Genomic DNA, 12,497 nt, shown 5'->3' with positions numbered 1-12,497 from the left:
CCATACCATGTAGTTACCCTCATTTATGTTAAAAAAAAAAAAAAAAGTCACAGGGTTGGTGTGATAGCTGGTTGTCTGTGGCACTGTGTGTCACCCCCTCCCCAGCAGGTGTCTCCTCCCTGGAGGAGCACAGCTTAAGGGTAGGGCCATGCCACATTCCTGAGGTACCTGATCTATTAAAGCTGGGAAACTTGATTGAAAATGGATTTAAAACCAGGTATCTCTTTTGTAAGCACAGGAAGAAAGGGTTGAATCCTGAGTTTGGAGATCAAGAATAGTGACTTATTTGAAAAGATGGTGCTTCATGTACTATGTATGAGACAAAGACCTAATAAAATCAAACACAGACTTTTTTTACATTTTTATTTTCAGTACATTAAATTTACTCATAAAAACATTCTAAAAATGTACAATTTTTCCTTTTTAACAAAGTATAATAAAACATAAAAACCCCAAAAACAGAATACTTGACATTTACAATTCAAAATCAAATTAGCGGAATATTAAATATTTACAAAACTATATCTTTTAAAAATATTTATAAAGTTACATGCAATTTTGTAGAATTGACAAAAGAATGGCTCAAAAATGGGAGAATTTTCCTTCATTCCTAAAAAGAAAGTATGTCCAATAGAAGCTGTGAAGATTCTTGAGTACACAAGGTTTTCAGTTTCAGTACCAAAGCCTTGTCTTTGTGCATGTAAGAACTTACACATGTGATGAGGGCTGATACAACACACGTGAGGCTGGAGCAGGGACTGGTGGCCGCTGCTCCCCTCCCTCGGTTAACAGTGTAGTAACATTGACCTTTGGCCTCAACCAGCACAGTATATGGTTTTCTAGAATATTGCAAGTGTTGATTAAAGATGCTCACTTCCATTCAGACCCTTGGGACTTTTTAACAATTCAGCCTCTTCAGAACCCATGGCTTTAAATGTCACCTGCCTCATTCTTTGGGAGTCACCTGCACAATGGAAACGACCCACTCAGGTTGCACAGGACCATCCTCTGGGATGGGTGGTCAAGTTGAGCAGGTTGGCAGTTTCCCTACAACATTTAAGACTTCACATGATGCCATCAGTTATCAGGATGTAAAACTAGCAAGGCATAAAATACAACACCAGGAAGCAGGAAGAGTGAGGACAAGGAGGATCCAGGAGGGAGCCGCCAACTCCCACTGGGCAAGTGCCCCGAGCAACACTGAAGTGAGGGGGAGCAGAAGCCTAGTTGAGCCTGTGCTCACATAGGAAACATTACAGCTGCATGATACTAGCAGAGTTACTACCACTGCTATTGTGCCTCAATACACAGGTTGTAGTATAGACTAACTATGCGGACTTCTTGCAGTAAAGGACCTAGAATTCTAAATACTGACTTAAAATATGGAACCTACTGACTACTATATTAACAAGCTGACTCCTGTAACCTTTTGGAGATGATAGATGATGCTGGTTTTTTAAAATATCCAATCACATATATGCATTCAAGAAAATATTTTGTTTTTATTTTTATTATAAGTGCTAGCTCCCATTTCCTCAGTGCTCTTTAACAATTAAGAGTTTTTTTGTGTTGTTTTTTAACTTTCCAATTTTCATTATCATGAAATAAAAATTAGAAAATAAGGTAGAAAAGTGAGTGATTTACTTAAAAAACAAAATGAAAGGTTAAATAGTTGTATCCCAACACTGTATTCTACTTCAATCTGTACATTCCACTTTCCCCATTCTTGGAGATAAAAAAACAAAAACAAAACAGGTTAGAAACTTTAATATATGACAGACTACACAGAGCAAAGACATGGCCAATGCCACCCTACCTGGTTGCCACAGCACTCTGAAACTGCGACCACAATTTCTGGAAAATGATTAAATATGTGACAGGATCAGTATGTTCTGTGTTTTTAACTGAGGAGAAAGTCTTCTGATGAAATGCAAAATGCTCTTTAGGTATATTTACTTTGGTTGCATTTGGAGAGAAATTCATCAGAGATAATACTGCTAGGAAATATCCTCAAGTCCAAGTATGGGATTCACTTTAGGAAGAGATCTCACGGATCTGCAGTTGAATTTTTTCTGTACTGTATACCTCATATTTATGTCTCAAAATTCTCAACTTTGAACAGCCTCACTGGAGACGTCATACCATACGTGCACTTTCAAAGACAACTGGAAGTTTTCCCATGACCTCTGATGACTGGAACAGCCATAATGTCAGAACTTATTTACCTCAACTCTGAAGTGTCATATCTCAAATCAAAGTTTCTCCTTTAATTTTTGATGTATTTGTTAACCTCTATTGTTATCAAAATAGTTATAAGGGTAACAACAGACACTTTCATTCCCCTATTCTGACGACTAAAACAAAAACATAAATGATTGTTTCTTTACAGTTTTCAACAATTCCACTGTGTTGAAATAGGATTTATTTAAAATATTTGTTTAAAAAACCAAAAAATTTGAAAGTTTGGCTTTCAGCACATATCCAGGCTCCTATAACAGCCTTCAGAAATATTAAAATCGTAAACATCAATGAACACTCTAAGTCTTCCTTTAACATAACATGACAATTTCCAGTCTAGTACTCTTTAAGGCAAAGTTGTGTCAGTTCTCATTATTTTGACATTTTGTAGTGTTTATAACTTAAGGGATCAATGTAACATTCCCCTAAATAGCTGTTGTAATAAGCATTACCATTTCTTCAAAACTATATGTAATACTGTGTACCACGAAGAGAGAAGAATACAGAGGTCTGTTAATTCTGCATTGCATAGAAATAAAACTCTACTAAAATAAAACTAGAAAACTCCACTAAAAACCTTTCATTAAAAAATGTAACAACTTTCTGCTTAGTTTCCATGAAGCCAGAAAACTGATCTCAAAATCTGAAGCCTCCTATCACAATGCCTCAAATCCTAGGGTATTCTTTTGATTTATACCAATTTTGCATGAGGCTAATTGTCCCATTTTAAAATGGTCTGCGTATTTTGATTTTTTTTAAACACTCAAATGGAAAATCCCTGGCAAGACCTCACCAACCAGTATGTTAATATTGAAGGCTTTAGCATTTCAAATAAGAATATTACTTGCGCAGAAAATTCCCTTTAACCATGAAGACTGAAGTCCCTATATTTCAGACCAAAATGTTCCCATCCCAATGGGGTGAAATGTAGAGATCTACAGTGAGGACTTTTATTTCCTACCTAAAACAACCAGGCCCCTATGAATCTTGCAGCTCTGTCTTCTGTGTGTGGCCTCTTTCAGAGTCTTACCACTTTCTACTGACATTTTCCAGGTAATTTTTAACGGAATTAATTATCAATACATAACCTAGTACAAAAGAAGTTGACAGGAGAAAATTTCTGATCTTTTGCTCATAAGTGATAGGACTGTATAATTGTTGAAATGTCTGTCTCAGTGTGAATCCATCAGCAGTAAGCCTTGGGGCTGGGGGTCCAGAGGAGCCCATGTGAAATCGAACAACTTGCACGCTCTGCTAAGGACATGCAGCATCTGCCACAGCCACTGCGCAAAGCCGTGCCGCTGCCGTGTCCCTGCAAGAGTTCATTTGTAGTGGAAGATGTCAGGACTCAGCCACTGAATGGCTGGGAAGGAAGGTATTCTCAAAGCTTTGACTATGGATTCTCTGGGACTTGGACCCTTAGAAATTAAGTTGTTGTGAGTAAACTATTTCTATTTTATAATGTAGTTTAAATTTATTTGCAGGAAAAAAATCAAAAACCTGAAACTGCTACAAGTGTTTGAAGGAGGGGAAGGAAATATTAAAATCTCCATGTGTACTAAGTCGAGTAGCCTGCTAGTGCCGACTCTTTATGGATTATCTGAGTCTCTTGCACTGGTCTCAGAGGAGTTTGTCTCCAAGAACTGCAGAGATTTATATCAGATTACATTCTTCTGTAGTGCAATCCTTAAAAATCCCAGAGATTAGTGCCTAATCACTTTAGGAAAAAAACAAAACAAAATAAAGTCAACATTTTCCCTAACCCAGGGGTGTCAAGAGTCCACAGTGGAACTCCCCTTGGAGAGCGCCAACCTTCAGTTCTCCATTCCGATCACGCATAGCTGCCCTGGAATTGCGTGCGCCTAGAAGGACCAGTGATGGCAATGCTCTTCAGGAGACGCGAGGTCTCTGCATTGCGACCAAGGGTGGAGATGGCCATTTCACCAACCACGGAGATACCCACTAGGCAAGTCCTGACATCAAGCTCCGAGCTAGGATTTTGGCAATAAAATCGAGTTTGATGCACTTCTACGCTAGATTTTCTATCCAGTCTAGTCAAGTAAAGCACCTTTGGATTAAAAATATTAAGCTCAACAGCAACTAGACTTCCCAATTTTGTTATTAATTTTCCTTATGTCTCCATGGCTTAATAACGTTCTGTTGCCAGAGAAAAATATCAATCTGTGGAGTCCAGACTTTCTGCTGGAGGGGCATATTTCAACCTAAAAGTACCTAGAGAAAGGGAAAAAAAAGAGATCAAATTTGAATTGCTGCAGAATTATCACAAACAATCAATGTGTGCAGTTATTTCCAGAGTCTCTGGTCAAGATTTTGTTGCTGGAAATCTAGACCACCTGTTCTAACCACTCCCAACTCTCCTCCCATTCCCCCCACCCCCCCCACCCCCAAAATAGACATTATTTTACAAGATTGTGAAATCAGATCAGGGTGAAACAACTAAAGAGAAAAGTTACCAATCCATCTCCTTATTCATTAGGAGCTCTCTTTCTGGGATTCAGCCTCTGCACACAGTGGGGGGGCCGCTCTACCATGCACCTTTCACTGGAACAAGGGCAGGTGAGCCTGGCTACCCCACGTGCCTTAGGAGATGCAGCCCCAGCTCTATAAAGGGAGGTGGCCATGAGAAAGGCACAGACCCACCCAAGCCCACGTGGCAGAGCCCACTGTCACTCCCACCACCATCAGACCTTCTAAGTCAGGGATGCTTGTTTCTACAAACTCTCCAGGTGATGATACACAGGTAGATCACAGAATGACAGATCTACTGCAACCCTCAAAGGAAGTGCCTGGAAGTCTGTCTGCAGAGACCAAGGAACTTCCAAGGCTGCACAGTGATAGTCACAGCTTTGGTACCATCTTTCGCATCCCCAGTTGATCTTTTGAAAACAAATAGCAAGGACAAACCTATTGTAATAAATACATCAAATATATGTGTGAATCTGACTGACGGAGACAAAAAAGAGAGAGAGGAAATAAGAAAGGAGGGGAAGGAAGAAGGTGCGCACAGGAGAGATGACATTAACGCACCAACACACACACAAACACGGCCACACCTGATGGGGGGTGGGAGGGGCACACAGGAGACAGCAGCCCCACCGAGCATGTCCTAAGCTTTCCACCGTGCACAGGGCAGTGTGGGACCACTCACACCTGCGGCTCTGGGCATGTGGCAAGACAGGACAGAGCCCAGCAAGGCCCCATCCACACCGGCTAATCACCTTCTAGACACAGTGTGGACCAACAGGAACCCTCCGGGGACCTCATAGCCTATCATTAGGATTTCCATACTGTTTCAAAGAGCATTCGAAAAATTATCTTTTGCATTAAAAAGAAGAAAGTTTACTCCTGTTTTCATAAAAATCAAGCATCTGTGTGTACTTCTGGGGGACAGCAGTGCACTGCTGGCCCATGGGGGTTGCTCTGCCTCCAGGAGCCAAGGTGGGTGCAGTGCGGGGCTGGGCCTGGAAGGACCAGGTCGAGTGTGTGTTTACCTTGCCGGTTGAAGTCCATGGACGGCTGCTTGCAGTCCTGGGCACGGTGACCAGTGGCCCCACAGTTGTAACAAGACAGGTTCCCGCTCTTTTTGTGACTGGAACCATTGCTACTGCCTACCAATCCTTGGGTTTGGTATACCCCCGCTGTCCCTGCCATGAAGTTCTGCATGGGTGGCACCGCGAAGGTGGACTGGCCACCCAGGACTGGGTCCGGGGTCACGCTGCTGCTGTAGGGTGCGTGCACCACAGGGAAAGTGGAGCCACCGCCGTACTGCTGAGCGCTGACGTAGCCATTGCTGCACATGGGGCTGAAGGGCAGGAAGGGGAAGGTAAACATGGATGGCCCCGAGAACGGGTGCTGGAAGTAGTTGGCATAGCTGACGGTCAGGCCACTCGAGCCGCAGCTGCCACTGCAGCCACAGGACGTGCACACAATGCAGCCAGGTGGGGGTGGTGCGGGCTGTGGCGGTGCCGGGGGCTGCTGATGGTGGTGGTGGTGGTGGTGGTTCTGGTTTGAGGTGGGAATGTTTCCTGTGGAGCCACCACCACTGCTGCTGTAAAAACTGCTCTCGGGGACGGAGGAAAGCGCAGGGCTGGAGCTGGGTGCCGGGCAGCTGGGCCCCGTGGCCAGGTTTGCAAAGGCCGTGGAGGGGTGGCTGCTGGCAGAGGCAGTGCTGCTGTTCGCACAGAAGCTGCCCTGCAGGGGGCCCACAGGCACACTGCTCACTGCAGAAAAGGCAACTTTGGTGTTGGCTGTGTACAGAGCAGTCCGGGGGTTTATTATTGCAGGGGGCACACTTATTTGCACGTTATTCGGACAGGAAGTTTGCCCAGAAATGGCAGAATCAGCAGGAACAGACGACGAAAGTAGCAGTTTGATGGGCGGCCGGGCCACATGGAGGACCGTGCTTGGTGTCCCTGTGGCAGTGCTGCTGGTCTCCACCGCCAGGGCTGGTTGCTGCGCCGTCTTCAGCACCCTGTCCAATGTGGATGCATGCACAACTTTAGCCCGGGGACCAAAGGAAACTGCGGGTGACATGGAGTTGCTCTCCGGAAGTCCAGAGAGGACTGGCACGGGCTGGTGGGGCGCTGACGTGGGGAGCACATCCACCACGGTGTTGCCGAAGCCCTTGTCCGCTTTGACGCTGCTTCTTGGTCCAGATCCTTTGTTCCTGTCTTCTAGAGACAGAAGCGAGTGCATAGAGGACGAGAGGAGCTTCATGTCCGCATTTCCTCTCTCTGATTTGTGCACGGAGCTCAGCATTCGGATTGGTGCTATGTGCGAGGCTGCAGTCATCATCTGGGGTGGCAGGGGGTGGTGGCTTGATGGAGTGGAGCCAGCCTCATTCTGCACAGGGAGAACCTGGGCCGTGGGTCTGGCGGCACTTGGAGTGAAGTGGTTCAGCAGCGTCACTGGCTTCTCCTTCTCAGAACCCTCCACGTGCACCTCCACACCTGGAGAGGGAAACAGAGCAGTCAGGGCGCCGCACCCCGGCCGGGCCGGGCGGGGCAGCACGCAGGCCACGCCAGCGCCTTACGTCTGTCGTTCTCCTCAGCGCTGTCAGAGCTCTCTTCCCGGGCCTGCACCCCCATCGGGCTGGAGGAGGAGCTGGAGTACTCGGAGGAGCTGCCTTCCCGGGGCAGTTGGTGGTTTGGCTGCTCCACATCCACCCGCAGCTCTGCGGAGAGGGACTGGTCAGCGTGGGAGGCGCACCTCAGTGCCACAGGGTGCTGACAAGAGCGGTGTCAGCTGGGGCCCGTGAGGCCTCGCATGCACCGCTGGCATCCTTGCTACCAGGGGGCAGGCCCTGCTCCACGGTCAGACCACAAGCAAACCACCCAGGGCCAGACAGCGCGCTACGGAGCAGAGAGTCATGCGGGCACCTGGCTCTTAGGGCTGTGTGGCAGTGCCCAGGCCCTGTGCACGGTGCTCCCTGCTCCAACACTGCGGAATAGATGAACATTTCCACACCATTATGCTCTGGGACCCTGCAGAGGAAGCCCTATCGCCCAAGCATGAGTGACCCACGAGCACCGCAAGACAGCCCACTTCCTGAGGCCAACGAGTGACACCTGCTACTTTTATTACATAAAGGAAAACACATCACACCCTGTGACACAATGCAGACACTCGACGGGTGCCCCAGCCTGCCTGAGAGGACGGAGAAGGGGAAGGGGGATGGCGGCTGAAAGTCAGACCACGGGTTGCCAAGTCCCCAAGACAAGGGAGGTGGGTGGAGACCAGCTGTGGAGGATGGCACACAACAGAACTTCCAGAGGGGACGCTGGGCTATGACCAAACGTGGCCTCTGGGCATGAATCTTGGGGAAGAGGCAATCTCTCTCTCGCTCGTCACTTCCTACTCTGGCATTCTCACCACAGCAGTTTCTGGATATAATTTTTCTGCCCAAACAACTCCAAACAAGTCACCAGTCTCAAGCTTCCAACCCAGCTTGTCCCATCTATTTTCCTACGGTAGAGACTATAAAATTTAAGACAATGAAAGGTGAGTACAGAGATAAAAAACTGAAAACAGCAATGAGTGGGATTTGAGGCCTGTTATCACGAGGAACCGCCGTCGCCCACCTGCAGCGTGGCTGCCCCGCCCAGTCTGCACAGGCCCCACGTGACTGGTGGGGGGCACTCGGGCCACTCCACTGCTGGGGACCAAGGCCGGGGCGGTGGGGTTCAGGCACCGCCTCTCTGACTTCTCCCTGGGAAATGAAAAAGCACAGGAGCAAGGGGACATTAAAGTCTTTTACTGTTTCACACACTGTTTAAATACAACTACTCCAAGCAAAGGTGATTCCCATCAGACTTATCTCAAGGGTGAGAGATAATCCCAATTTATCAAATTCACTGCAAAGGGCCTTTCCTATATAGCCATAGCCACATTTGTAGAGTTTTTTGTTTATGTTTTGTTTGGTTTTTGTAGAGTTTTAAAAGCCGTGATTTAAGGATTGGATAAGCAATCAAAAGCAAGCCCATCACCGATATTTAACAAAATGACAAATCCTAGCACTCTCTTCAGCTCATGAGAAACTACAATGAATAAATGTTTCAAAAACAATTCCACGCTTACTTTTCCAGCTCCAGTTGAGTCTTGAGTTTTTTCTTGGCTCCCATGGTGAGAGACTCAAATTTATTCAGATCTTCTTCGGTAAGGCTCAAAAACTTGCACAGAAGAAACAAATTACAAATTTACTGGGAATTAACTAGGACTCTGAAAACAAAACTTGGAGTTGAATTTAATATTTAGTCTACCTCTGGTATATGAAAACAGATCAAATTAAACTAGACAGTGAAAGACGTGGCAACACTAAACCATTTACTTGCTAAGTGATTTGGTGTCCAGCCTGTCCTCTCTTCACAGCAGCTGCGCAGGAGGACGGACACCGAGCTGTCTCACGTACTGCCAGCTTGGCCGAGGGGACCCACCTGCCCTATGCTCTGTGAAGATGGGTCACTGGCAGGAGTGTGTTATGTGTCTTGCATGAGTCAGCTTCAACTGCTACCAAGATGCAACGATGACAGTGCCCCACCCTTCCCGCAAAGGCCCAATCCAAAAGCAGTCCCTTCAGAACTTGCCATCCTCTGCAGACAGCTCTTTTTTCTGAATATCACCATCATTTAAGGGATGACAGCAACTCTGTCAGGTGCAAGTGATCCAGAAAAGTGGATACCATCCAAACTGAATGGCCAACTAAGCCACAGGCCTGGTACTAAGCAAACAAATGATATTCTAGCTTTCACAGCATTCCAGAACGTAGTGATTTAGCCATTTCAACTCATACATTAAAAAATTTTTAAATGATTAAGACTAAGGTTGTTAAATCTCATTTTTAAGATTGACATACCCTAAACAGAGAGTATTATGGATATACTTAAAATGTGTTTATTACATAGTAAGAGCTTGATTTCTAGGTTCAAAGCTTAATTTTTGGACAAATGAAATTTTGCATGGATAAAAACCACCAAGCCATTTTGTTCAGCAGGGGGAGCTCTGAGTTCAAATACCTTGTATAGGTTTAATTTAGTTTTAACAGCGACATCAAGACAAGAAATTTCAGGATTTTTTTAACAATGAAAAATGCTCCTCACCACAACTCTCTATTGTAAAAAATAATTTCTAGGTAGGACTGCATGAAAGATGTAAAATCCATCTATTCCTCCAGACAGGACCCTTGAATCCAGCCAGATTGCCAGAGAGCTACTTCCCTGGACCAATGCATTTGGGCCCCCTGTAAAACTAGCCTTCCTGAGGGGGTTCTAGTCCATGCACACGCAGCAGGGAAGGACAGCTACGGTGTGCGTCTGGCCTCAGAATGCACAGGCTCTGTCTGTAGTCGGACTCTGAGGAGAGAGTGTCCTTCACATCACATGGAGTATCTAGTTTGTAAAGACCTGAAAGTATCTAGAAAATATTTGTTTACAACAGATCCTGCATCAGGTTTTTGCTCTGCTGCAGTCAGCCTTCGAAGTAAAATCCACTGTCCCCTGCTGATCCCAGGCCATGTGACTTTTCCATCCTTAGTTCTTCCACAACAGATACACATCTGGAAACCCAACTGATTCCTCCAGGAATGAGGTCAGAAGACATGTTACATAAGAAAACAGTCCAGCAAATCCTGTATGGCCTGTTTGGTAACCAACATACCTTCTCCATGGTGAGCTGTTTGAAGACGGGGTAATACTTGTGCAGACGCAGCTTCCTCAGCCAGTCTAGAATCCCATTCTGCTCCTGAGTCTGGGGGGTCTGCAGGCTGGAAGGCATCAAGATGGCAGGCGAGGTGTCCATCTGGGTCCGGTAGGCCAGGGCCGAACCCGCACCCCCGGAGTGGGAGCAATGGGGCAGCGTGGCGCCGGCCGAGTGCTGCAGGTGGTGCTGGGTGCCACCCTGAGAGGACGGGATGCCAGCCACTCCACACACGGGCCTGTGGGGTGGGATGCAAAGCCTGGTTTCCAACAACTGCAGCTGGGATCTCTGCTCTAGGCACCCATAAGCCAGCTTCTACTTCCAAACCGTGGCCAACTTCGCAGTCCACCACAAGCTCTGCAGACACCAGAGCTCCTTCCCGCCACTGCCCCTTCCTGCCACAACCACTCTTCTTCAGTTAAATCTCTGCAGGCGCTTTCTGCACACACATGCGCACGTGCCTGGGAGTACACACACGTGTGTGCGCGCGTATCAGTCACCTCCAGACTTTTCGGTGAGCTTCCTACCTTCTTTCTGTTACTTCTAAATCACAGTATATTGGTAAATCTTAAATTAAAACTGACTACTAAATCCTTAATACGTAAATTAATTGTTTTTGGAAACTTAAAGCCTAGAAGGCTGGAGGAGCAAACAGCATCCTGCTCTCTGTCCTTGCTCCTTCCACCTCAAGCTGCAAACCCATGTGCACTGTTGGGTGCTTACTGTGTACCCGGCATGGGCCAGATCAAAGTCAGCACTTCCCAAGCCCATGCCACCCGACCACATCTTCACACAACTGCCCGTGTGCATGTGTAACTGTGACACTAGCGCACATTAACATCAGCTGTCAATCAAGACAGGCAGCCTCAGTTTATCGCCCGAGCCTTGCTGCTGCCATCCCAGGGGCTTGTGCTGATGGAGGGCCCAGCCCAGCAGCAGCATGCTCATGAGCTGGAAAATGCCTCAGGAGTGTGTGACAAAGAAGATTCTCAGGAATCCCAGTTTCCTGGGTCTCTGACAGGGCCCAGGAACTTGCATTTGTGATGAGAATCCCTGGAATTCCAATTTTAGTGGTTCAAACATTTTTAGGAAATCATAAATTGGATTATCTCTACCCAATTCCTCTCTCAGTATTATCCAAGACTAAGACTAAGAATGACTTGACTGCAGACAGTAAACTCTGTAAAATGCTTATCTGGAATGTGTTGGTTACAAAGAGAGGATTTCTCACCTTCCCGAGACACCCATCACGGTACCTACTTTAGAAAGGGAGGGGTGGCCAGGACCTATAAATTAAAAAATAAATATCATAAAAATTTACTGACAAAAATATTTTTATTTTTATTTAATCACATTCTACAAACTCACTTGGACTTTGAAGCTGTTGGGTGGGAGATGAAGTGCTGAAAAATTTCTTGACGTGATCATTCTTTAATATGTGAGAAGGTAGTGAAGCCAAGTACCTAAAAATTAAGTTATTTTTATCAGCATCAAAATGACATCACCAAAAACTAACTGGTAGAGAAAGTCTAATTTTCAATTAAGAGAAATATATATTAGAGAAAAAAATAAACAGAAGTGTCATAAGCTAACATTCTTCCTGCTTTAATTCCATTCTTATTACCAATTCTGATTGTTGCCCCATCCCTTCCCACAACTTGTGCATTGTGTGAATTGAGTCTGACAAGGGCCCATGATGTGAGTAGTGACCATGACATGAGAGCCCTCAGTGCCCCCACAGTCAGCCAGGACAAGCAGCAAGTCTGCTGCCACTGAGTCACAGGGGCTAGATGTTGGTCCTCGGAGCCCAGGCAGCAGTACTGTCCCTCCTCGCACACGTGCAGAACCAGTGCGCCATGGTACCGCGCGCAGCACTGTGTGAGTGGGGACAGCATCAAGCACTCACGGAAACTGTTTATCAGGGCTGATTTCATCCCCAACAGCCTCTACTTTCAACTGCAGAACAGAAACAGTAACCCAGCACTACTTTGTGAGAGTGGCACTGTGACATTAAGTGGTCACACCCTCATAATCACCCCTAGGTTATG

At 46.2% G+C, this 12,497-nt stretch overlaps 1 protein-coding gene across 1 annotated transcript in view; it reads right to left on the bottom strand.

Annotated features, from left to right (window-relative positions):
- Positions 1 to 459: 459 nt before the first annotated feature.
- The window catches only part of ZCCHC14 (zinc finger CCHC-type containing 14), a 67,673-nt gene continuing 55,635 nt past the window's right edge, over positions 460 to 12,497 (bottom strand). Inside the window, exons 6-13 of the mRNA XM_063112770.1 lie at positions 11,818 to 11,912; positions 11,681 to 11,735; positions 10,411 to 10,687; positions 8,836 to 8,927; positions 8,340 to 8,467; positions 7,292 to 7,432; positions 5,751 to 7,208; positions 460 to 4,470 (exon numbers count right to left, since the gene is read on the bottom strand). Coding sequence (XP_062968840.1) covers positions 4,415 to 4,470; positions 5,751 to 7,208; positions 7,292 to 7,432; positions 8,340 to 8,467; positions 8,836 to 8,927; positions 10,411 to 10,687; positions 11,681 to 11,735; positions 11,818 to 11,912 — 2,302 coding nt within the window. The 3' untranslated portion in view covers positions 460 to 4,414. The remainder of the gene's footprint in view (positions 4,471 to 5,750; positions 7,209 to 7,291; positions 7,433 to 8,339; positions 8,468 to 8,835; positions 8,928 to 10,410; positions 10,688 to 11,680; positions 11,736 to 11,817; positions 11,913 to 12,497) is intronic.

Source organism: Cynocephalus volans, chromosome 10 (genome assembly GCF_027409185.1).
Source record: "Cynocephalus volans isolate mCynVol1 chromosome 10, mCynVol1.pri, whole genome shotgun sequence".
Classification (NCBI taxonomy): Eukaryota; Metazoa; Chordata; class Mammalia; order Dermoptera; family Cynocephalidae; genus Cynocephalus; species Cynocephalus volans.
Note: the sequence above shows the minus strand (reverse complement) of the source record. Positions and strands in the feature narration are given on the sequence as shown.